Source organism: Melospiza melodia, chromosome 3 (genome assembly GCF_035770615.1).
Source record: "Melospiza melodia melodia isolate bMelMel2 chromosome 3, bMelMel2.pri, whole genome shotgun sequence".
Taxonomy (NCBI): Eukaryota; Metazoa; Chordata; class Aves; order Passeriformes; family Passerellidae; genus Melospiza; species Melospiza melodia.
Window position 1 is genome coordinate 49,642,515 of NC_086196.1, and position 25,382 is coordinate 49,667,896.

The 25,382-nt window shown below is 43.8% G+C and overlaps 1 protein-coding gene across 1 annotated transcript; it reads left to right on the forward strand.

Annotated features, from left to right (window-relative positions):
- The first annotated feature begins 1,452 nt into the window (after positions 1-1,452).
- On the forward strand, positions 1,453-25,138 carry CAPN9 (calpain 9). Its single transcript, XM_063153470.1, has 20 exons — positions 1,453-1,665; positions 6,493-6,562; positions 6,982-7,100; positions 7,684-7,817; positions 8,170-8,338; positions 8,841-8,924; positions 9,165-9,250; positions 10,991-11,068; positions 13,452-13,612; positions 14,404-14,561; positions 15,184-15,392; positions 16,045-16,081; positions 17,182-17,262; positions 17,772-17,829; positions 18,400-18,464; positions 20,798-20,866; positions 22,242-22,320; positions 22,960-23,076; positions 24,125-24,183; positions 24,971-25,138. Exons 1-20 carry the CDS (start codon positions 1,453-1,455, stop codon positions 24,995-24,997), a joined length of 2,073 nt encoding a protein of 690 aa, XP_063009540.1. The 3' UTR covers positions 24,998-25,138.
- The last annotated feature ends 244 nt before the right edge of the window (positions 25,139-25,382 follow it).

Here is a 25,382-nt window from a genome sequence, read left to right on the forward strand (position 1 = left end):
TTATACTACAGGAACTGCAATTTGTTCCAAGAGGGTGGCATCTCCTCCCTTTCCAAGCAGAGAGGAATGTCTATGTCTGGCTCTGAGTGTTATTTCTTCAGTGCATCCACGGTGCATTGTCTGGCATTCTCTCCAGCCAGTGTTTTAGTGTCCAATGTGAGATACAATGGTGCAGGTGAATGCTGGTAGGCAGAAAAATCACAAAATCATTTAGATTTGAAAGGACTAATAAGATCATTGAGTCCAACCACCAACCAAGCACTGCCAAGTGCTAAACCACATCCCTGAGCACACATCTGCACATCTTTTAAATATTCCAGAGGATGGTGACACCACCACTTCCATAGGCAGCCTGTTCCAATGCTTGACAACAATTTCCATGAAGAAATTTTTACTCAGTATCTAATATAAACCACCCCTGGTGCAGCTTGAGGCCATTTCCTCTTGCTCTACTGCTTGTTACCTGGGACAGGAGCCTCACCTGGCTACACCCTCCTTCCAGGTGGTTGTAGAGAGCAATAAGGCCCTTCTGAGCTTCCTCTTGTCCAAACTAAACCCCAGCTCCCTCAGCTGCCCCTCATAAGACTTGTGCTCCAAACTCTTCAGATGAACAAGATCATGAAACCTGGAAATCAGTGACAATGAGTATTTATTTTAAAATCACACCATACAGTGCACACTCCTTCAGTGTGCCGCGCATCAGAATCCCTCCTCAGGGATTTTCTAATGCTCTTGCTGTGTACGCCCAGGATGTATCCTGCTCCAAGTCCTCCCCACTAGCTTTGCACACCCCTCTTGTGCACACCCAGCCCTCGCTCTGCACCCTGCCAGCAGAGCGGCCACGGCCACGGCATCTCTTGTCGCTGCTGTCCCTCCTGCATGACGTCCCCCGCGATCAACACCTGCCCGCCAAGGCAGCCGGGCCACAGGCAGCCCAGGCCGCTCTCCCGCCCGGGAGAGAGAGCCAGGCAAGCTCGCAGCCCGCTCTGGTTTCCCTCCCAAGCCCAGCCCAATGGCCCAGGCTGAGCTCTGCATACCTGGGAGCCACCCCGGGCCGTGGCAGCCTCCCGCGGGCCGTGCCGGGCCGGGAGCGGTGCCAGGGCCGCGCACACCCCTCACACCCCTCCGGGCCCGGCAGCCGCGGGAAGGAAGGAAGGACAGGGCAGCCCGGGCCGCTCCCTGGGTGTCCGGGACCGGCCGCCTTCCCTCCCTGTTTGCTTTCAGGGTGTTTGTCTCTGGTGCTGTGCAGGTCAGTCTCGCTCAGCAGCAGCAACTCAAGGAGGTGACACGGAGGAGGCTGGAAGATACTGCCGGCTCCCCCACCACAGAGGCCTTCCCAGCCCCTCGTCCTTCACAAGGCACGTGAGGCATGCTCGCTCCCCTCTCTTTTCCCATCCGTTCTGTCCCCACCAGCGGCTAAGCCTTGTCTCTCGGGGCAGGTGGGAGGCAGGCATGCCCTACCTGCACCAGGACTCGAAGCCGCGGCCGGCTGCGCATCCCGGCGGTGCCCGAGGCACGCACAGCTCGGGAAAGGGCTACGAGCAGCTGAAGCAGGAGTGCCTGCGCAGGGGTGTCCTCTTCGAGGACCCCGACTTCCCCGCCTGCAATTCATCTCTCTTCTTCAGTGAAAACCCAGCCATTCCCTTCGTCTGGAAGAGGCCTGGGGTGAGTATGCCCTTGTATTAGCGCCTCCCGTCCCGCCCGAGGTCAGGCAGCTGGGCTGCGGAGGGCACCAAGCACCCCCTGTTCAGGGAGATGTGGAGATGAAGTGTGGGAGTATGGAGGGGCTTGACAGCTAGCCTGCAAGCAAAGCTGAGTTAATAGAAAAAATAACAATTGATGATTTTCGGGTGTATCTATAGCAAAGAAGAAGAGAAAGCTGTCAGCATGTAAACTGATTAGAAAAGATACATGAAAATTTTGTAAGCTAGACTACATGCTTAAGTAGATGTGTATCTGTAAAACTTTTGCCAATTATATTGACGTTAATTGCTTTATGCCAATGAATATAATAAGTTATTGTAATGTAATTAATGAGTTAAGATCACGCTTTGTTAAGAGTATATAAGCTAGATAACACGCAGAATAAAAACTTTTTTCTTCTTAGACCCTGATCATGTGTATGTATATCATGTCCAACCTATCAGTGACATGGGGGGGAAACCCTTCCCACCCCAGGAGCAGTGGCTCAGGATTGGGATGCCCCCCACAAAGAGCTCAAGCTGCAGGATGAAAGAGCTGGAAGGCTTCACCCCATGTTTCAGGTGTAGCTCATTGTACAGTCACACTTATGCATGTGTATTTATGTGCATGCATAAAGGACTTGTAATCAGCCTCTCTCTTACATTATTGCCAGACGAAAGATGAAAGTAAGAGGGCACGCAGGGAATTAAGGGTAAAATACATTATGATAATGTTCTAACTGTGTAAAATTGAGTGTTGTTAATGTAGGAAATTCATAAGTGAGATCAACTTCAAAAATTCAAACCTTTTAACTTTGACAGTACTAGAGTCTTACTCTTACCTGCTCACTTCCATCAGGGAACACTGAGAGATTACAATTGCATGCCGTGGTTACTGAGCCATTCAGCAGTAGCCAAGGGCTCAGTGAGTTTCTCTTAATGCATCTTGCATAACAGCCATTAATAACACAGTGGGAGCCTGAAGCTGCACCAGTCATATGCTCTCAGATCATAAACCCAGCATCACTCCAGGTTCCTTGTTCTCACTTCACCCTGTAACTAATAACCACAGAAAAAATGTGGCAACATTTCATTTCTTTGCTAAGGACTGCTGTTTATTCTGGGTTTTCTTCATAGTCTGGGAGCTGCTTCCTTTATAAAAAACTTTTCTTTGGTGATAGTGATACCAAGGGAGAGAAAGAACAAAGTAAGCTTAAAGAAGGGCTTAAATTATCTTAATTCCCAGTGATAAGCATTCAGTGCCTCACCATCTGATAGTTAACATAGTGCTGATACAGAGCAGAATTAAAGCTGTTACTCCTGGACAAGTTTCAGTTGTGAAAAAAATTGGAGATCCCAACACATGCCAAGTGCAGCCCCCACAGGCACTGCTGCCTATGTGTGCTCCAGAAAGCCAGGTGTTCTGTGGGGCTCTCTCCCACCACAGGAGAGGCTGTGAGGCTGAGATGCTTCGGTTGTGGTGACTCTAGAGGGCTGAGAGACATCAAAAATGGACACTAAATCTTAAAGAATGGTTTTCCTTTGCCCAACTCTCAGGTGCTAGTTTGTCTTTTCAGGGCTCAGAATAGTTAAATCTGGTGTAACGTGATCAGGAGTGGTTGAGAGTTTGTGTGCCCTTGTGTACAGTATGCAGGGGCAGTGGAGAATGGTCTGTTTTCTTCAGGATCTTTGTGTGCTGAACTGGAAACATTTCCAGGATGAGTAAGTTACCTCAAATGGCATCTGCCTTCACTCCAGTTCCCCCCACGCACTTTTGTGAGCTGCACAGCGAGAAATAAAACTCAGGGGAGGCTGAGAGGATGTGTAAGGACAGGGTATTAGTTATGCTCTGCTCTGGCTCCTCACCATTTAAACTAAATCAGTTTCATGTCTATTATCCATCAGGAGCAGCAGCAAAATAGAGGTGGTGTAACAATTTCAATTTAGCACATTTTACTTTGCAAAGGGAACATTGGCCTGGAGCATGTGCCAGGTGAGTTGCCACAGCTGGAGAGGCTGAGCACAAAATCATGGCCTCTGTGCAGGGTATCTGTATTCCAGCTTCTTTCATGGTGACTGGTTTTTACTGCATCTCCCACCAGTATTTTACAGGAGCTTGGTTGAAGTGTAGCACAGTACATGAGGGTGATTGCAGGGACAAATAATCTAAATCTTCTGATTTACAATCTTTAGTAATGAGAGTAGAGAGTTTAATCTTTAGTAATGAGAGTAGAGAAGGCTTTCTCATTACTTTGACATGCATATATCTGCATATATACATGTTTGTAGCAGCATGAACAAGACCTTCAACTAGCACTACTCTGTAAATCTCCCACTGCAATCAATGAGCTACCTGGATCTGCATCAGAAGAATATCTGACTTTCTACATTAGTGAAGTGCTCCCAGATTCAGACAGGTAGTGATTTTGTTTAGCAATCCTTTTAAATCCTTTTTAATTACAAATTCAAACTGCCCTTTATCAAAATTTTAGAACGATCTGAAGAACATAAGACTCTTTTCTCACTATATTTCCTTTCCTTAATTCAACAGTTCAGTGTCTGGGTAAGTAGACATATGAATTGAAGAAAGAGAAAAACCCAACCCATAAAAGGGAAGACAAATGGGTTTTACCAGTTTCAGATGAGTCTATGGTCTACAGGAGGAAGTAAGAAAGAAATATTCCTAGTATGAACAGCCACGGACAACCAGTATGACAGGTTGGGACCAGGCAGAGAAATGTAATCACAGAAATCACCTAAACAATCTCACTCCCAATGTGCTTTAGGTCTCTATGCGTCCCCTCTACCAGTGCAAGACAGGCACTGGGATGCAATTTGTTTTCTTTTGGGTTTAAAGAAACATAGCTTTAATGCAGCATCAGGACAGTCACAGGTCACTCTCTTTCATCTCTCTGAAGACTGCATGTTCCTACTTTCAGGCAAAGTCTTTGTGCAGGTGAAGCCTTAAATTACTGCATGCTGTGTGTGAATGCTGGGTTTTGTCCTTTAACATGCCAAAAGTCCTGATACATTATTATACCATCTGAAAGTCCTTTTAAAATTAACATTATTTTTGCAACACCCACTCAAAAACTATAGTGTGTTTTCTTTTGCTCCGCAGAGAATATGGCACAAGTCCAGTCAACACCCTTTCAATTCCTTTTTATTGATTTTTTTAAAAATTATTTTTGATTTCTCTAGACACAGGAGATTGAAAACATTTTTCTATGTATGAGTTACAGAGATGTGTTACAAACAATGAGTCACAAATCAAAGCCATGTCAGTGGAAAGGATTTTTATCCTGTCCCTTGCTAACACACAGGGCTTCTTGGTAACAGCTAAATGCATTAGTTGCAATGAGAATTACATCTCCTGAGAGCAATGGAGATAAAACAGCGTGTTGTTGAACATCAGCTACTTTATCAGCCATTGCTATATCAATGTCTCAAGGCAATGAGCTGTGGTTTTATTGTTCATGCCCAGCCCCAATGAGACTGAGTGTATTTAACTAGCAGGCGGGCCAGGTGAGGAGGAGCTGTTGTTTGCTTCCCTTTGCTCCACGCTCTGGGGACATGGTGTGCTGCGGTACCTCCTCCCCAGGCACCTGTGCCTGAGGCACAACCTGGCCACCACCTCCTCCCCAGCAAAGGCAAACAAAGATTATGCAAACCAGTTTCCTCCGGGATGTTGCCTCTGCAGGGGGAGCTCCACAGCAGCGGTGCTGCTTCACTGAGGGGAGTGCCCTGGCTCCAGCAGCAGGTGCTTCAGCAATAAGTGCAGGAAGCTGAACAAAGCTATCAATATTCTGCCCTATGGTCTGAAAAAATGCAGTGGTATGAACGCAAAGCAGCTCAATTTAATCTAGGCAAAGGCAGGGATTAAATGACTGAATGTGCTCTTCTATTTCCCCCGCTCTCCCCATTAATTTGTTTCATTTGCCACTTAGGCAGAAGGATCTGCTTCATGCCACAGGGTCTGCAAGAATGTATCAGGGCAGGCTGATTAACAGCAGGCATATTCCTCCAGTAATATATTAGATATTTTCCTCTCCCCTTTTCCATTCAGTTCAATCAATTACATTCAATATACAGTTCATGGGAAAACGGAGAAGAATTCCTGCCACATTAATTGGTTTATCACTATAATTTTTCTATCCAGCCATGGTACTAGTAATTGAACTAAACCAGTCTAATGAATGCTTGGGAACTGCTGTAATGGCACCATGAGCACCATTCCCTCTGACCTCTGACCCCATGGCGTGGGTAGTGTTATCTCCTCCTAAAAATTAGCAGGACTGAAGCTGTCCTTGTTGTTTGCTTTTTTGAGGAGGAAGTTGTCTCATGGTTGTCAGACACTGTAGGTTCCAGGTATTACATGCAAGTAAATAAAAGGCTTACTAGTTCAGTTAAAAGTAAATTGCCAATTTTATTGTTTTCAGCCATTGGAGGAAAGCAAGTTAACAAAAAGCCTTGTTAACGAGGGCTGCAGCCTGACATCAATCTTCTGAATGAGTTTGTGCTATGATATTTTAACAATTGCCTACAGATGAATAAAGAATGCCAGCCTTTCATTAGCAGCCAACTAATTATGAAAAATATGAGGATAGTTGATTCTTTAATTGCTCTACACTGTAATTAATTAGCAAGGATTCCCCATCTTGTTTTGTGGTGGCAACGCTGCTGCAGGATAATACAGCTCATGTGGCACACAGGGTTTGTAAGCCCTGCTGGAAGTCTGGTTCAAAGTGAAGGTGATATTTTCCTATTTTCCTTAGAAATTCTAAGTAATTTCTCTGTTTCACTGTTGCAGGACATTGTCAAAGACCCCAAGTTTATCATTGGAGGAGCCACCAGAACTGACATTTGTCAAGGGGATCTTGGTGAGTGATTTCCCCTGGCTGGATGTGTTTGTGTGGAGCAGCAGCAGCAGCAGTGTCCTCACAGAGGAGGGGATGTTGTCCCTCTGGAGCTGGTGGCAGCAGTGGAGCTGGAGGTCCTGCCCAGGCTTGCCTGGCCCACGGCTGCTTCTTGGATAGATCCCACCCATCCATGCCAGGGGCCATCTTGGTGCAGTGGGATTCAGGGTCAGGGAAGGGTCTTCACTTGGTGCTACTGTGAGCCCAAGGGAGTCTTCTGTCTATCAGCTCCTCCAGACTGAACACAGTCTGCCCTGGCCAGGCAGGGACAGCCTCTCTGGGGACATGCAAGCTGTCTTTTGAGTTTCAGGGGAAGTGGCAGCTAACTGTCTAACATCTCCTCTGGCCCCTTTTCCTCCTCTTTCCCCTTTCTCAATCCACAGGTGACTGCTGGCTTTTAGCAGCCATAGCTTCTCTCACACTGAATGAAAAAACACTAGCAAGAGTGGTGCCACTGGATCAAAATTTTGGGCCAGATTACGCTGGAATATTTCACTTCCAGGTAAGGTAAACATCTGTCACAGAATGAACCTATCTCTGTCATTACATTTCATGGTCTATTTTGCAGTGAGGCTGACAGGTACTGCAGAGGAGACACCAAAAAAAGTAGGATTTATGAGCTTACAGTGTTGTTCATGTTTTGAGAAACAAACTAGAAGGCTACATCAGCCTCATACAGGCACAAACACAGCCACTCTTGTTATGTGAACAGATACATAGCTTTAGAAATAATTTCATATTTTCCTGGGCACACACACCTCACTTAGGATATAAATCCTTAAAGGAGTTGAACTGGTACCTGTAACACACATATGTCCTGAAGGAGTTTTGAATTATGTGGTAAACACTGGTGTGATTGACATAATCCAGTCAAGGAGCTACAGTACAGGTCTACACATTTAGCCTTGGTGTTTTCCTAAGACAGATCACCCTTCCTAGAGAGCAGCCTTGCAGGGCAGAGCAGAAACAGATGGTTTACAAGTCATCTAATCAAGCCTTACCATTAGAAATGCTGGGACACCAGAATCCTGCTCTCAGGAAATGCTGTGCTGTCAGCAAACTCATGCACCATCCTTTCTAAACAGTTTTGGCAGCACAACGAGTGGCTGGATGTCGTGATTGATGACCGATTGCCCACCTTCAAGGGCCGGCTGGTTTTCCTGCACTCAGCTGAACTCAATGAATTTTGGAGTGCCTTACTAGAGAAAGCCTATGCCAAGTAAGTCCCACTGCACATATATAATTTGCTACTTGTACATACATTATTCACAGTTTGTTCATATGGTATTCACAATTCTAGTGAGCAGCTTCTGGCATTTGCTGCTGCCCTTGCCAGCCTGACAACTGGCACTGAAGAGAGAACACCCCCAGGCCATAAAGATACAGAGAAATGGATGAATTAAAAATACAACTAAAAATGAAAGCAGAAAAACCCCAATACTACTGCTTGGGTACACTCTGGGGTGCTTGTTTTTGACTTCAGTGCTATTGCTGCAATTCTACACACATGTGAGAAAGCTCTCAGACCCATGTCTGAAAAGCAGTTCTCACAGTCAGTGTGTGTTTTCCAGGTTGAATGGCAGCTACGAGTCTCTGAAGGGTGGCAGTACAATAGAGGCCATGGAGGATTTCACTGGGGGCATAGGAGAAACATATGATGTTAAGGAGGCTCCTGACAATTTCTATGAAATCCTAGGAAAAGCCCTGAAAAGATGCTCAATGGTGGGCTGTTCTATTGATGTAAGTAAGAAATGGGGTCTCAATTTCTTGGTGCCCTCAGCTTTGGGCTTCAGTGTTTTCTGGTTTGAGTTTCACATTTCCTCTTGATGAAGTTTGCTGCTTGCAAAGACTAGTTAAAATTTTATTGAACTAGGCAGTGTGATACTCAGCTGGCTGATGGCGCCCTTCACCACCATCACTGTCCATCAAAGCCTTTTTACAAGAAATGAGACAGTCTGAACACCTGATCTCAGTCTGGAAATGTAGATGGTGCTGAAACAAAATCAAAGGGCAGAGAAGGAATTCCACCCTGGAATAACCTCATTTGAAACAATGTTTAAAACCTTCCATATTTTTTCCCAAAAGGGGACTACTGCACCATGGTTGAGCAGAAAGACAAGTTCCCTGTTTGTAGTATGGGTTAGCCACTGGTTAGCCTGGTGCTTAATAGAGACCAGGTGGCACCATTTGTGATCTCACTCTGAAGAGAGAGGTTAATTCACATTTTTTCCCCCTATTCCAGACCAGCAGTGCTGCCGAGTCAGAAGCCCGAACCCCGTTTGGCCTTGTGAAAGGCCATGCGTACTCTGTGACTGGCATTGAGGAGGTATGTCCAGCAGCATGGGGCAAGGAGACACCTGGGGAAAAGATTAGGGAGTGTCCCCTCAGCCTCAGGAGGAGGTTATCCTGGGGAAGGTATCCAGATTCCAATCCAACTCTCCCTCCCACACCTCCAGTGGCACTCTGCACCTTTTGCCCAGCTGTTAACACCAGCCTCTGCACGCTGGGGAAGCCTTGCTCCCTAGATCCTGGCACTTGATATTTTCTGCATTTCCTTTTTCCCTAGGTGAGCTACAGGGGCCAGCAAGTGCAGCTCATCAGGGTAAGGAACCCGTGGGGACAGGTGGAGTGGAACGGCCCTTGGAGTGACAAGTGAGTGCACTGTCCCTTACACACTGGCCTTGCAAAGGCCACATCCCAGCTTCTGCTCCATAGCTGGCTTCCTGCAGCCCCAGCTGCTCCATGGGAAATCAAACCAAGAGTTTGCATGTGCCTAACAGTATTTCTGCCCCACAGCATCTCCCCCTCAGCACATTCAAAGCAGCACAATGCAGGGACACTGTCAAGGTTGTTTAGCCCCAAAAACCTAGAATCAGCAGAAATAATGCATGAATATAAATGAGATAAGTTAATATTAATACACTCCCAATTGTAAAAGTTACACATTTTATTGATTAAATATTTACAAGCCTGTTGCTGTAGTACTTGAAACACAACATCCATAGTTTGTCCTACTACAGATAAGCTGAAACTGATAATGTATTACCCCCTTTGAATAGCTTGCATCTCTCTGTTTATTGTTTGGGGTTTCTTAAACACATCAGAAGTAATACCTTAATAATAATAAATGGCCATTATAATTGTGGAAGGACCCCAAAACACAGCAGGGTTGGTCTAAAAACCAGTCAGGTTTTACTACTAATGGTAAACAAAGTGCAAACAATACAAAATGAAAAAAATACGTGGTAAAAAAATCAACACTATGTTCCTCTCCAGCACACACTTTTCAGTACATTTTTTCACATTGTTTCATTTTTGTTTCACTTTTTCTACTGAGGTTTTTTTTAATTCACATAGATGCAGAGGAGAGGAATCATAACCGGCCTGGCCCTTTAATATTGCTGAGACATGTAACTAACCATTTGTAGGACTACTTCAAATTTCCCTGTCCTTATCATGGCTCAGAAGTAAATTAAATATGTCCACATCAGCTCAGATCCTTTATCTTGAAGAAAAACATGGATAATTGACGTGTATAATGAGTTCTTAAATCTGGAAAAGATGGAGAGGTTATGATCAGGACAGGCATCTGGCAGTTTATGCTGTTCATCAAAAAGGCTGTCTCTGCAAAGCAGAGCTCTGACTCTGCACTTGGGAAGCTCTCTGGAACTCAGGGTGCAGAGGGGCTTGCAGGTCAATACAGGAGCCTGTATTAACATATTGCAGTGGTTGCTGGAATTAAAAACCACAACACAAGGGGCCTTCTACTCCTTAAGTTTGTTATGTCAAATTGGAAATACATTAATGCACTTCGACGTTTCCTGAAAAGATTTATCAGGTTTTTGTTTGGTTTTGATATGCCACAGCTGGAGTCGAAGGGGTGCATGTAAAGGAGGCAAAGGCTTAACCTGGAGCCACAGTTACTCCACTGAATCTCTCTGTGCAGTCAGTTCCCACTGACTCAATTTTGAAAAAAACATCTGGCCCTAAATTAGCAACAAGAGTGAAAAAGATGCTGGTGCTACAGATGGAATACAGGTTTAAGGAGACTGTTTACTTACCAACATCTTGAGGTTTACCAATAGCCTTACTGTCTCCAACCCAAACACCTGAGACCAGTCCCAATGTCAATAACTCATATTAAGACCACTCTGGAGCAGCTTTGGGATTTTTGGCCTGATGCTGCTTTTGGCTGCATTAATTGGGTCTCTGCAACCATGAGTGCCAGCAGAACCAGGAAACCTCTTAAATGCAACTGTATTTGTGTAAGCTGCACAAATAAGACACATGTGAGAGAAAAGCAGCCTGCTGCTATGTCCTGCCAGTCATTCTGAGCCAGGGAAAATGGATTGCCACATGCCTGTAGTAAAGCTTGGTCTTGTTTTCCTGCAGCTCTGCAGAGTGGCGCTCAGTCAGCCCGTCGGAGCAGAGACGCCTGTCTCAGGCAGCACGGGATGATGGAGAGTTCTGGTAAGACACAGGTTCTTAAAGTCTGGGACTCTAATCAGAAATCAAGGTGCAAGTGGCCAAAACAAGCAAAAAGGAAGAAACCTTTGCATGATGAAATTCTCAGCTTCTGCCTAAGAGAGGACAGGTAGAACGCTCCCTTTGTTTTCTGTGTTTTCTATGTGCCTATACCTGTTTTAATAACAAAAGCCCTCAAAAATCAGTTTAGTTAATGGCATTGGTATTTCAAATACTGTGTGTCTCCCATGAATGTAACACCCTTTAAATCCTTCCCATGAACAAAGGCAGGATATACAAAAGGGAGCATTGTATGGCACTGTATCAGCTAGAAGATTCATTCTGGGCATGCACTGGGAGAAGAATGAGTCCTGAGAAACCATTCTACTAGTTGCATAAAGTAAAGGAGCACCAAGATACATATGAAATTGTGGAAAATTTGAAGAAAAGATGGAATGGAATGGAATGGAATGGAATGGAATGGAATGGAATGGAATGGAATGGAATGGAATGGAATGGAATGGAATGGAATGGAATGGAATGGGGGAAAAAAAGAAACCAACATGGTGGAAATTGCTTTAGAAGTGTGAAGTGTTCTTCATGCCAGATTCATGATCTCAGACAGAGCAGATGGCTGACTTGCACATGATCCTCCCCCACACCTTGTATTGATTGTGACAATGTGTTGGGTCACATCTTCTAGGGCCAGATGCTCAATTCTTTTACACATAGGTAAATCTAGAGACGTATGCAATGGAGCTGTTCCAGGTTTTGCCTGTGAGTTAAACCAAAGTTCAGCTTCAGGCCTGAGAAGTTATTTGAGATAGACAGTGCAGCACATTAAGTCACACAAGATGTTTTATCACAAATTTTGATAGCTGGAGGGAAGTAGGTCCAGTGGCTGTTCCGTTACTGTATTTTAACATAAGATATTTTGAATGATTTTCTATTGACATAGCAAATTCTTTAGGGCATTTGCAGCTTTTTCAAAAAGCTTTTGTGTTTGTTTGGGCTTTGGGTTTGGTGGGATTTTTTTGTCTGTTTTTGACTTGTTTACAGCTGTAGTTTATATGGTGAGCGTAAAGGAGACAAAGACTTTACATGGAACCCAAGTAACTCCAGCAAGTATCTCAATACGGGGCAGAACTTAAGCCCTGACCATGTGATGGAGGTAAAAGTGTGCAAGTAGGCATCAAATAAACAGTGAAATTAATGGAAAAAATCCCTTTTTAAACCCTTTTGTCCTTTGGACTTGTGAGAACTGAAGAAAATCTTCATGATGACAGGCTGAGGACATTTTGACCTCATTAACTACCTCAAAGATGTTTTAGCTACGTATTAGCATTTTAGATTGGTCTTGTCCAGGTGCTTCTAATAGATGCAAAGGGGCATCTTGTGATTGGCTAAGGAATCAGCTTCTTAGTCCTAGTCCCTTCCCTCCTATGACCAGAGGGTCAGAATCTTCCTCTCCCTTCATAAGTAGTACAAACCCAGAACAGCTCTAGGGAAATCAGAACAGGTGTTTTACCTCCTTGAAGTCAAATCTATAAAGGGCTACCCCTTCCTCTGCTGTGCAGTACATTTCCAAAGAGCCCAAAATTGCATTGCGTGGCCAGGAAACCAAGCCATTTAGAGACAGATTTTGCTATGCTGCTCCTGCTTTAGTGTCCTGAGCATCAGAGTGAGAATAAGCAGTGCCTAGGGCTAGCAATATCTGGGAATAGCTGACAAGAAAGGGCAGAACTCAGCAAAGTGAACCCTGCTGTTTCTTTTCACACCAAAACAAAGTTGTAAAATGGCCCACAGCAAGTGTAAATTAATACCACCGCAGATATCTATTTGTTACGAGGAAGAAAAATTGAACTAGCTCTGTTGGACGAGGCACATTGGAGGCTTGCTGGATCCTGTCTGCCTCTGCCACAGATAAACTTGCATCTTGGAGGGCTTTTGCTCTCCTGCTACTCCATTTTGTTGTTAGGCGTCTGCCACAGGAGGAAAAGGATAGTTACAGAAGTTATCCATTTCTGTGGATGTCCGTTTATGTGGATGAGGAGATCCATTTCTGTGTGTTATTTCTGTGGTCCAGGGAGAAAGGGAGGCTCTTCCAGACAGCAGTTCAGAGCAGAGAACAAATCTAGATGTCAAATTACCCTCATGAAGGCCTAATGCATCAGCTCTTTTACAGAGGGAAGTTCAGACTACCAAGGCTACCCTCAGGCTTAGAGTATAAGTGAGGGAAAGCTAGTTGCTCTCCTGCTGGCATATATCCATGGTCACCAAAACTACTCTGCATGAACTGGTGATCTGGCCCTGGGGGGATAAATACTTCTGCTGGGCATCCTTCACAAAGATGAATGGCTGCCTGTTCCTTACCACTTCTTTTGCTCAGGATGAAGTTTGAAGACTTCAAAGTGCATTTTGACAAAGTTGAGATCTGCAACCTGACTCCAGATGCCCTGGAAGACAGCACTGCCCACAAATGGGAAGTGGCCATCCACCAAGGAAGCTGGGTCCGGGGAGCCACCGCAGGAGGATGTAGAAATTTCCTAGGTAAGTAAATACCAGTTTGAAAATGAGAAGCAGACAGTGAAATCTTTACCTGCCCTCAGCTATAGCTCTTCAGAGAAGGAGCTCTGTAGCCAGAGCTGTGGGTGCAAGGCAGTGCAGCTGACAGGAACCAGCTAAAGGGACAAATGAGGAAACTCAAACCCCTGTGTTGTTTAAGAGTGCTGTACTTTAATGATAAGGCCTTTCTGTGACTGGCTTTTTCGAATGAACACACCAGCAATGAACAAAATGATAAATGTTCATATGGTCCCACTTGAGACTTTGTGGTGAAAGACTTTGCTTATTTTGCTCTCAGGTTCATTGGATCTGATTTACCTGTTAATGACATTTGTGTGAGCAGCACAAAGTTCAAATTAGCCAGTTAAACTGCAGCAGCAAGTTTAAAATGAGACAAAAAGCCCAGATCAGCCAACATGTTTATGTGCCTCTGAAGCTGTGTCGTGGGTCTGAACTCTGTTAGTGTAGAATGGCACCAGCACTATAGGATCATTGCAGCTATGAAATTTTAACAAAATTTCATCTCACAACTGCATTTGAATTATAGTAACTTAATAAGGCCCCAGGCCTAAAATCTTTCCTACACCTAGTTCCATGAAGGACTTTTGGATTTGGCTTATTTTTTGCAATGCTTAGTGGAAAGAAGTATAACGATTAATGGAAAAACTAAGTTTGAGTGAAACCTCATCTTTACTGTCTTTGGGGTATTTTTGTAGTAGTAGTGGAGATTTATTATTCTGAATCAAGAAACTCTCTGGTGTTCTTTACATTGGCAGAGACTTTCTGGACAAATCCACAAATCAAGCTGCATTTGACAGAGAAGGATGATGGACAAGATGGATGCACATTCATAGCAGCACTGATGCAAAAGGGTCGCCGTAAGCTCAAGAAGCTTGGAGCTGAAATGCTGACCATTGGCTACTCTATTTATGAGGTACTCCTTTGCTGCTGCAGCACAGGAGCTGCACTATTGCTGTTTGGAACTTTCCCTTGCCCCAGTTTTGGGGCCCTTGCACCTAAAATAACCTTTAGTAAGTAACCTAACATCACAGCCTGTGGAGGATGGAGTCCTCTCAGAGGAGAATTTAGTAGTCCCCACAGGGCTATGGGTTCCTTGAACAGACACCTCAGCCATTCTGTTACCCTCTGCCTGGCTCAGGGAGAGGGAATATTGCTTCTTCTGAGCATCCTGGGGCACGTCACACACTGATGCCTGTCCCCGAGTGAGGTTGAGGTTGGTGAATCTGTTGTCACTGCTCTGTGACACCCTGTCTGAGATGGTGGTGTTTAATGGCAGGGTATGTTTAAGTAGGAAGGCAACATCCCAGAGTACTCTGAGACTGCCTTCTGGGTGAGAAAGGACAGTGCTAGTGGGTCCTTGCCATAAGGTGGGAGCTAAATTACTGTAAGTACCTGGGAGAGGGAATGAGAGTCAGGATCACAGCCTGGGTTGATGCTTGTGCCAGGCAGAATTTGTCTCTGTGATTAGGAAGGGGGTGAGTATGGCTTTCAGCACACCCTGGCCTGTGCAGCACTGCCTGTTTTTCCCCTCCTAGAGCCCTGGCACAGATGGACACTTGGGCAAAGACTTCTTCAGGTACCACGCTTCCAAGGCCAGGAGCAAAACCTACATCAATTTAAGGGAAGTATCCCACCGATTCAAGCTGCCACCGGGTGATTACATTCTCATTCCAACCACATTTGAGCCACACCAGGAGGCAGATTTCTGCCTGAGGATCTTCTCTGAGAAGAAGGCCATCACTGAGTAAGTCAGCAGCAAGCTTTGGGCCCTCCAGTGCTCCCCTGCACATGGGGTTGTTGGCTGCTGGGTAGAGTGTGGCTGCCAGGCACCCAGCCCTACAGCAGAGACCCAGCATGGCAAGCTCTTGATCATTTGGGGGTTTTTGTTTGTACTTGCCCATTTTTGCTAAACCCAACCTTATTTTGAGAGGAGTTGAGAAGGTGGGAAAATAGGGTGTGCCATGATGAATCTGCTGGATGTTTGACAGGGAAGAGTTGCTAGCTGGCACTGTCTGGGTCTCTGTGAATACAGCAGTGTTTGCTTCCTGTTTGTTTCCTCCCAAAGTTTGTCCAAAAGACAATTTTATGTTAAAAAAGCATACTGAGGAAAAAATGTGTTCACAATGAATAATGAACAAAGAATAAGATGAATTCTTTAGCAGATGACATGCGCAGCTGTGTCCTCCCTGAATCCTGCCTAATGTCTGTTCTAACGGCTTATACCAAAATTTAAACAGTGTAAAAGTCTGCTTGTTTGATGAATTTTAGCTAAACATAACCTGTTACGTTAAAAAACCCATTTTATCATTCACCTGGGGAAAAGGTAATTATCAAGCTTCCACCCCAAGCAGATGTTGAATACCTTCAGATACCAAATAAGGTTTTGTTTTCTCCAGGGATCTAGATGAAAACGTTGCCATTGATCTTCCTGAGGTAAGTCTACAGAGTTAAAGTAGCAAGGGAATAGCTCAGCAGAAGCTGGCACTCATTGCTTTTGCTGTCTTTGGCTAAACCATGTTCATTTCACAGGAATGTTACACTACTGCCAGCTTTGTGTATGTCACTGAAATGCTAAGCTCTGCTTAAAAGAGCTGTAACAATCAAAATCATAACTGTTATGCCTCCCATCCCCTTGAAGGCAGTCAGTGCCAGCCAGCACGAGAGGTGGCGTCAGCCACCGCACGTGCAGTGAAAGCACCACCCATTAGCACTGGGAGCCACAAGGCTGTTCACATCTTTTAGCATTTTATTTATTGTGAAAAATAAGGAGCAAGAGAATGTCCAATAGACCTGAATTAATTTTGCATACAAATATCTTTATTTTACTTCTCAGTATCCGCAGGACTTGAGAGGGAATGCTTACACATGCACATGCCTACTGAAATGATTGAATTCTTTTTGCTTTTCAATGGCTTGGTCTGCCTGCTGAGCACTAATTGCAGCTGGGTCTGAGTCAGCTCCTGCTTAAATGTATCCCTGCAAATAAGCCATTAATTGTGGTGTGCCTTTCCATGGAAACAAGCTAAGCCAAGATCTAATTTGTCCCTCTTTAGTAAAACTCTTCTCCGGGGACCCAGCGAACAACGACATCTTCATTTCCGTGATCTCAGGGCCATATTCTGTAGCAATATAAATCTGTGCTGGGTAACATGCTCAAGTGAGCCAACTCTGGCTGCTGCTCTCATCATCTCAGAATGATGCCATGAGAGAGAGCTCAACAGTGCTGTGGTTGTTGGAGGTCTGGGGAAACAGAATGGTGCAGGGTGGGATGAGAGGAGAGAGAGGTGTTTTACTCTCTTGGTGCTCTTGGTTTTTACCAAGTCAATGGCACACTGTACTCTTGCCCAGGTGAAGGAAATGAGAGGGTGGGGACTCCCCTTGGGCAGAGAGGTGGCTGGGAGGCCTCAGATCTGGCAGAGTTCAGAAGCACGTGTACCCTTATTTTAAGATGTACATTGGTCCGGGGTGCACATTTGCAGGAGAAATGTCATGTTTTACAATTCTTATAAGGACTTGTGTGGTTGGTGTTGCAGCCTCTACATCCAACCCCAAGCTCACAAGAAACTGAAGAAGAAAAACAATTTCGGGCACTGTTTGAGCAGATTTCAGGAAAGGTGAGTGCAAAACACTTCGGGTCAGAGCAAGATGTAAAAAGAAGGGAAATACTTCTGCTCCTCTACAAGGCCAGGGATACATGTAACAAAATATTTTGGGAGTATGCTTAGTTGTAGTGTGTTGTTTGGGCACCAGATGTCACCATGCCTTATGGCTCGATGGATAAGGGTGCAGTCCCTGGTGAGCGAGCAGGAGGACCAAAGCTAGAACTCAAGCTCTGAAGTAGCCTGCCTGGTTTAGTGTTCAGTTGCAGTTGAGTTTTCTTTGAATCAACAGCTCCCACTTGAGATCTCGTTCAGACAGACTTATGCACAGCAGCACTCCTGTATTTACCCAGCCCTTACATTTTTTAGCTTTTTCTGGGTTTTGTATGGTTCTCTTTTGTTGAGTTGCAATAAAGTACAAATTAATGATGTTTGTATTTTCTGGGGTTTTTGGTAGATCTGATTACAGAAACATTAAAGTAATAGATGCTTCACTTTCTTTTTTTTTTTTTTTTTTTCTGCAGGACCTGGCAATATCTGCAGAAGAGCTTGAATATGTTCTGAATGCTGTATTAAAAAAAAGTAAGTGCTGACAACTTCTAAGTTAAGGGTTGTATATAACTTTGTAAAATCTGCCATTTAATTCATTCACATATAGAAAATTCAGGGCTGTCCTATGACCCCAGCTTGGTGTTCTTGAGCCAGAGAAGGCAGAGCCAGGAAAGCATGTGGTGCATGATCTGACCAGGAGTTTGCCCTGCCTCCAGCATGATCCATGCGAGCTCAGTGAGGCCAGCTCTCTATTGATCTGCCACTCTGCTGTGGAAGGACAAGCCCTAGAATGGAACTTTTAAGGCCTGGATGTAGCTCATGATCCTGCTACGAGCCCTTTGTACAGTGGAAAACATGTCACTCCCTGAACCTCATCTTCTGATTTACAAATCAAGGACAGTGTTTCATGTCTCCAGTAATTGCATCTTCTGTCTGGACTGACTTCTCTGTGGTGAGAGTTGCCTTCACCTTCCAGTTGACAGCCCTCCCACAATGAGGACTAAGATTCAGCTATCTCTGCTCATGAGTCCTATTTTCTCCTTTCTGCTTATAAAAGACAGCTTTGCCCATGATTTCTTTCTTATTATTGTTCTTTTTCAGCAAAGAATATAAAATTCAAGAACTTAAGTCTCATTTCATGCCGAAATATCATTTCTCTTATGGATGTATCCTTTCAAATAAGTGCCTGTGAGGCTAAATGAAGAATGAATATAATTATCCATAACATTATATGTCGTGGATGTCAGAAATGGATTTGGTAATGTCGTGGCAGGTCACTACCCAAAGAAAAGAAAAATACGTGACTGTTTTATTCTGATTTTTATTTTAGAAATTTAAGGTTAAGAGTTTCAGCACAAACTATTTTATATTGCAGACTTAGAGGCAGATGCTTTAATGCTGACCACCTTTAGAAGTAAATCTTAAGCTACTTCTGAATAGAGCAGTGCATTTTTCAAGCTGTTTTTTATTTGAAAGAGACCTAGAAAATTTAACTCAAGAAAAGTCTGTTGTCTGGAAGGCTAAATTCACCAGGCAGAGTTGTACATGCAAGTTATGGGTCAGAAATTAAGGCTCAGCAGTGGTGAAAATTGCTGATATCAAAGCTCTTTTTTGACAGTCAGTTTAAAAACTGGAAAATCTGGTCTTTCAGCTAGCTGCTGGGACTCCAGGAAACAGACATGTGGGTGAGAGTTGTCTGTCCAAATTTAGGCATTTGTGGTGTAGGTGTCTACATCTAAGCCAGCTTTCTAGACTTCCTTTGTAGATAGCAAAAGGGGTGGTGTAATTAATTTTTCTGGCTGTACCTAACTGAGGGGTGATAAATGACTGCTCAGGCACCAGGTGAGGTGAATCACAGCCCTGGTGCTTCCCCACCAGATTTGTCCTTTGCAGAGTTCTGGTTGCTGCTGAGTTTGCTGAGCATGGCTTCTCCACAGGTAGAGCTGCTTTTGCAGTATGCTTTCCCAATAAACAGTTTTGTTACACATAAGACAAAACAGTCCTACCAAGGCAAGTATCTAATATTTGGTTTATGTCTTGCTTGTTCAGCTGAGATGTTCTTATCTTTTGCTTTTGTTGCCCCAGTCCATGACAGAGGTAATATCCATTAAACATTTAGAGAAAACAAAAGCAGACAGAATTTTATCCTATTAAAGCTAGTTTATAATATTAAAACTCAATGCAGATTAATCACTCTACACATGCAATGAGAAATGGGACCAGTCCTAAATTTCCTTGCTTAAAAACCAAGGCTCAGTAGGGAGCTGGTCCATGTTCACATCTCATCCTTACATGGTATTGGCACAGAGCCAGGACCTGTGCCTGACCCTGGAGCATGGCAGCAGTTCTAGGTTTGCTATTTAGGATACAACTGAATAGTTTCCACGATTTGCAATGCTTCCAAGCAAATCTCTGCATAGTTTTGAATAAATGGGGAGACATCTCTTCCTCTGCTTTGGAAGCACAAGGAATGCAGACACAATCATCCCACTCTGGCCATGCTATTTGGAGCACAATTGAAGAGCAAAACCATAAAAATGAATATCCAAGTCAGTGCTGGCACAGTCTCCTCTGTGTCACATGCTACTGAATTCCCTGGCAACTGTCACCATGGGGTGGTGAGGAGCAAGGACGGAGTTCTACATGATCCTGGGAAGAAGAACCTGACTGGGTAAAAAAACCCTTTGCAGAAGTGAGAATGTCCTTGGGATCTGTGGGTGCCCTCAATAATGTCACCAGCTCAAATAGCAGCAGGTGATAGCCAGACCCCGTTTGGCATGTTTTGACCTTTGTGAATGCTCACTGAGCCAGTGTCCATCTGAGCAAGGGCTTTGTCCTGGCAAGATGGAAAAAGGAAGGGGAATGGGACCATTCCTTATTTAGCATTTCAGAACAGGTGCCTCATCCTCAAAATGAACTGTGCTCAGTTCATCAGTAACTCAGTGAAATAAGTCCCTCGCTTCAGGCAGAGGGAAGGCCAGGCAGATCTAATCATTGCCTCCTAGAACTGCTATACAGGCATTTATTTCAGACCACAAGGACCAGATTTTGCCAGTCTCACCCCACTACTCCCATGAATTTTTCGTTGAGCCATTGCAACAGAGCCTGGTCTCTAGATAAAAATACTGAAGAGCACATTGGTTGACTAACTCCTTTGGGTACAGTAGCAATTTGTTTTAATCAGGTAATTTAATTCTCTGAGTCATTTATATCCCATTTACATCCAAAACTGTTCTTGCCTTAGAATAATCTTTCTTCCTCATGTAGTGCCTGAATTGCTCAGCTGTGTTTTTATATCACATAATGTTCCTCCAGTATCACAGCCACAGGCATGACTGTAACTGCTGGAGCTCTACCTTTTGAGAAATTCCAAAGCCAGTTTCAGCAGCACCATAGGCTTTCCAGTCAACATTTTCTTCTTAAGGGAACTACTCTGATAAGTTCAGACTGAATTTGGACTTTCATATAACAAGTCCTTTTCCTTAGTTCGTATTACCAGACCAATGGCTATGGGAAACTGGAATTCAGTGAGTTCAAAGTTTTCTGGGAAAAACTGAAGAAATGGATAGTAGGTGACATTATCCACTGTAATTTTTCCTCCATTTCATTAGCTACTTCCCAAACAGTTTATTAGGTAAAAGCAGACAAAAATGGAGACAGGAGTGTGTTCAAGCCATGAATTTTAACACAAAACAAATGTTTTAAAAGCATGGGGTTTGTTTTGGATAGTCAGAGACATTCTTAGCTTTCCATGATGATAAACCATAATGGTTTTCTGGAAATAACTGAGATTTTTGTAAACGAATCAACTATGTTTGGGATAAAGAATGCAGTGGACACTAAAAAGCAAGCCATTCAAAAGGAAACTTAAGGAGTTTCCATAACTGCTGTTTTACAGAAGAAAGTGATGATTCATGACTAGTAGGAAACAATCATTTCCTAAGCCCCTGCGTTTTCATTACTGATCTCTCAGGAGTCAACTGTGCTGAAGTCTGGGAAAATGCTGATTCTAATTTTAAACATATTTTTCTGCCACTGTATATGGCAGTAAGAATAAGTAGGCTTGCAGAATCAATCACAGACTGAATATTCAAATAAAAGACATTATAATTGTTTCCTTATGGCCATTAATAGGTTTTTCTGAATTCGTGCTTCACCAAAGCACTCAAAATATGCAGTTCTTTGCTTCTCATCTGGCCCATCAAAAATGGCCAACACTTTTTCTGGTTACTAATGCCACATCTCTTTTAACAAAGGACACATTGTGTTTCAGTAAGGGGCTTGAGAAATCCTTGTATCCTGTAGGAAGATTTGCACATATATTTGCTGGAAAATTTTAAGCTGAATGTGACGACAGCTCCAAATAACTCATATTCCAAAGGAGAGTTGTATTTGTCGTCTCAATAAAAGGATGGAATTTAACTCCAGCTTGAAAACTGCTTAATATATAGGTCAAACCTCAAACTGTTTGACCAGTTCTCTTGGTTGTACCATGAATGTGGCTATTCAGCTCTTTTATACTTAGAAGCAAATGAGTAAGTGAGAATATTAACATCATGTTAAAATTTGTCTCTGGTCTACAGAGAAAAACATTAAAGAAGATTAAGAGAATGTGTCAGTTAAGAGTTAAAAGACAGAGAACAATACATCTTTCCAGTTAAAATTACTTTTTTTTTTTTAATCACGACATTTTTAATCAAGAACAACTCATTATTTTTTAATGCTTGCATTTGGCAGTACTTTTTAAAGTCACAACAACCTGTTATATGACAAGAGAATTGGGACCAAGATTTGCTCCTCCATTACAAAATCAGACTGGATCTAGACCAAAGTCTTATCACCTTTCTTAAATGCTTATGCTGTGCAGTTGGAGATAAACACCTTGCCTTCCTATCCCTTTCATATGCCAGTACTGAGCTTTCTGTGTGCTCCTTTCATAACAGAGTATCTTCCTTCAATTTGACTTTGATAAATCTGGCTCCATGTCCTCTTATGAGCTTCGTGGTGCTCTTAAAGCTGCAGGTAAGACAAGCACTGCACTTTATCTGGGAAAGTTGTTGGGCCAATCAGTGTGAGTGAAGAGGACAATCAATCACAGGTCAGGTGTTCCTGAAAAGGAAGGAGGAGAACCTGGGCACATTGAATAGGGAAATTTTGCCCCAGTTACCCCCAGTCCTGAAAGGCAGTCAGTCAGAATAATCTCTGTATTTTCTTGAGCTCTGTTAAACTCAGCAGGGCTGCAAATGTGTAGAGTTAGACCTTGAAACAGACCACTTCAGAGTCAATCTACATTCAAGAATTAAAGGAATAGCAAGTAAGCTGCCATGAAGAGAGATCACTGCATTAGTATTTCATCACAACTTATTTTTATCAAAGCAGAATAATTTTACAGAAATCCCTCCGAATTCAAGAAGACAGAATAGTCTGTCATACATCATAGTGTGCATGGACTAGAAACTGCAGTGCCTGAAAAGTTTCTTGTTCAGAGTTTGCTATTCATTGCAGACTTAAGGACCTTTGTGGTTAGATCTCTTTCTGGACGGATGTGTGCCACCGAGTATCCTCCCATTAAGTGGCTTTCAAGATTATTTAATAGAGATCTGTAGATTCCCCCTGACATGTGAGGTTGCTTACCTTTTCTTTATGTGTGTCTTTGGGAAGGATACCAGCTCAACAATTACCTGCTGCAACTGATTGTCCTCCGATACTCTGATGAGCAGTTCCAGATTGAATTTGATGATTTTCTGAACTGCCTAATACGCCTGGAGAATGCGAGTCGTGAGTATCTCCTTCCTCTGGAATTTCATCCCCTTTGAGAAAGAAATTGTTCTGCTTTTGGCTGTTGAGCATGTTGCACAATATCTGAGATGGAGTACAAGGCTAACAGAAAGGAGCTGTGCTTAGCATTTGCATTTAGGGTGGCTTTTCTCCGGTAACATGAAAAATGTTCTGCTGCCAATGGAAAATTTCCCCATGTGAATACAGCTTGCTACATAAACTCTGCAGCAATGTTGAAGGCATGTGAAGAATGCTGGTAAAGTCCATGTTGTAACCCTTCTTGTGGCTCACCCAGGAGCTTTATTTGGGATCACACAAGTTCAAGGTTCAAATATTACTTGTGCCTCATGGAAAGAGAAAATTGACATGTGCTTGGGCAGGTATCTCCTGTACCTTTTACACAACATGTTCCCTTTTGGCTTCAGATGTGGTTCCCTGTACATCAAGGCACCCAAGGTCTCAGTTCACTTCTGGCACAGGGTCACTCTCATTACAAAGCAGCAGTAGTAGAGATTGGTGAAAAGGCTGGATAAATGGCTGCATAAAGTGACCACTAGTGTGGCTGAGAATTCAAATAAAACCCAATTCACTCTATGAGAAGAAAAATCAACTTTCTTCACTGATTTTTTTTTGTTTTGTTCTTCTCTTTACTTTCTGGCTTGACTGTAGCAATAGAATTATTAAATTCTATTGCTAGAGAGATAGAAGTTAAATAAGATTTTTAAAGGAATGCACATTGCTTGGATTGATTTCAGAGTATGCTCCAAATCTGACTGTTTAGCAGAATCAGGACACCTCTTCCAGACAAGTCCTGAAGTGACCCTTGCCTAAAGGCCTTCGGTCAGCAAGACATTTCCTCTTGCAAGGACTTTGCTTTGTCAGAGGAGCTACCACCACCAAGCAATCCTAAGCAATCTGCCTTTGCACCAGGCCTTCCCTCTCCCTGGCATGGCCACTCGTCCGTCTGTCCGTGGTTGTGGGCGGGAGAGCTCGTGTATGAATATGAATGAGGTGTATTTATAGCACTGCTGTCCCTCTCTCATTGCAGGAGTATTCCAAGCACTGAGTGAGAAAAACAAGGACTTCATTAACCTGAATATAGGCGAGGTATGAGCACAGATTCATAAACACTGACAAAATGATGGGCTTTCTCTAGAGCTTTGTCCTCTTCTAAGAACTGGAGGATTTCTGCATGGCACTTCAGGTGTCCATGAGAGTGCAGCGGGGTATCTGCTATAGGTTTCACCACAGCTGGAATTTTACAGCCCACTACAGCCCACTCACTGATTAAATCTCCTCCATGCTATTTCTTTCCTTCCTTGCCCTGTGGCATATTGACAGCTTCCCATGCCCCTTTCTCTGCTTTTATTCCATCCTTTGGTGCCGGGTTTCAGTGGGGAAAGAGGAAGGAGCAGATGGGGATGGGGCGGTCTTTCACTCCCCCTGGGTCCCCCAGGAATTCAGATCAGCCTCGCCTGTGCATGTCTATCATTTGCTTCTCACAATCCTCAGCACAGGTTTCTTATTTTATTGTGCTCTCCTTGTCTCCCTGTTGCTGTGAGCTGTCTCTCATTTCACACTAAGCCAAAGCTTCCTGGGGTGAGGCACAATGAATTCCCAGGGAAAGGAAATGTGGGAACAAATGTAGACGGCTGGGATGCAAATAAAGTAACTGCTGCTTCCAGCATCTAGTGTTTTGCCTTATTCCTTCCTGCTGGCTGAGGTCTCTCCTTAATGACAGGATGTAAAAGCCAAGTGAGCAAAGGTCCTTTCCCTGCCTGGGGTCAACTCAGAGCAAAGCACTGCTTTGGAAAGGCTCTCATTTGGGAAAGACATGGGGAGGGAGAAGGGCCTGAAATACTTAATAATAAAGTTGACCTTTTTCTGATACTAGTTTATCAGCCTGGGAATGAGCATCTGAAGAAATCTGATTTGGATGCCAGGAGTTTCTTGCAACTCTGCTGCTGAGACTTTTGCCCCAGGAGCTGAGGTCCCCTTCACATGCAAACTTCACCGGGAGATTTCCTGCAGAGAAACATGCATGCTACCTCCACTTTCTGTTCTCCAGCCCTGTGGATGAGTTCAATGTCAGATCATGTGGTTTTGGTAGAGCCTAAAACTGGATTTGGCACTGAGCATTTGGAGGGGGAACACATGCCTCTCAAGCAGGCTGAAACTGTTGTTCCTGAATGACCACAGGTTTTTATGAAATAGGATTGTGTTTAGTTTCAGCATAGCACAGACTACAGTGATTAAAAGTCTTTATTGATGCTTGGCTCCTGATTACTGTAAGGTGCTTTTGAAAA

Excerpts from the sequence above, each read along its gene's own strand:
- CAPN9 (XM_063153470.1), top strand. The coding sequence starts at position 1,453 with ATGCCCTACCTGCACCAGGACTCGAAGCCGCGGCCGGCTGCGCATCCC. Across the intron at positions 15,393-16,044 it reads GAGAAGAAGGCCATCACTGA|GGATCTAGATGAAAACGTTG; the intron begins GTAAGTCAGCAG and ends TGTTTTCTCCAG. Across the intron at positions 23,077-24,124 it reads ACGCCTGGAGAATGCGAGTC|GAGTATTCCAAGCACTGAGT; the intron begins GTGAGTATCTCC and ends CTCTCATTGCAG.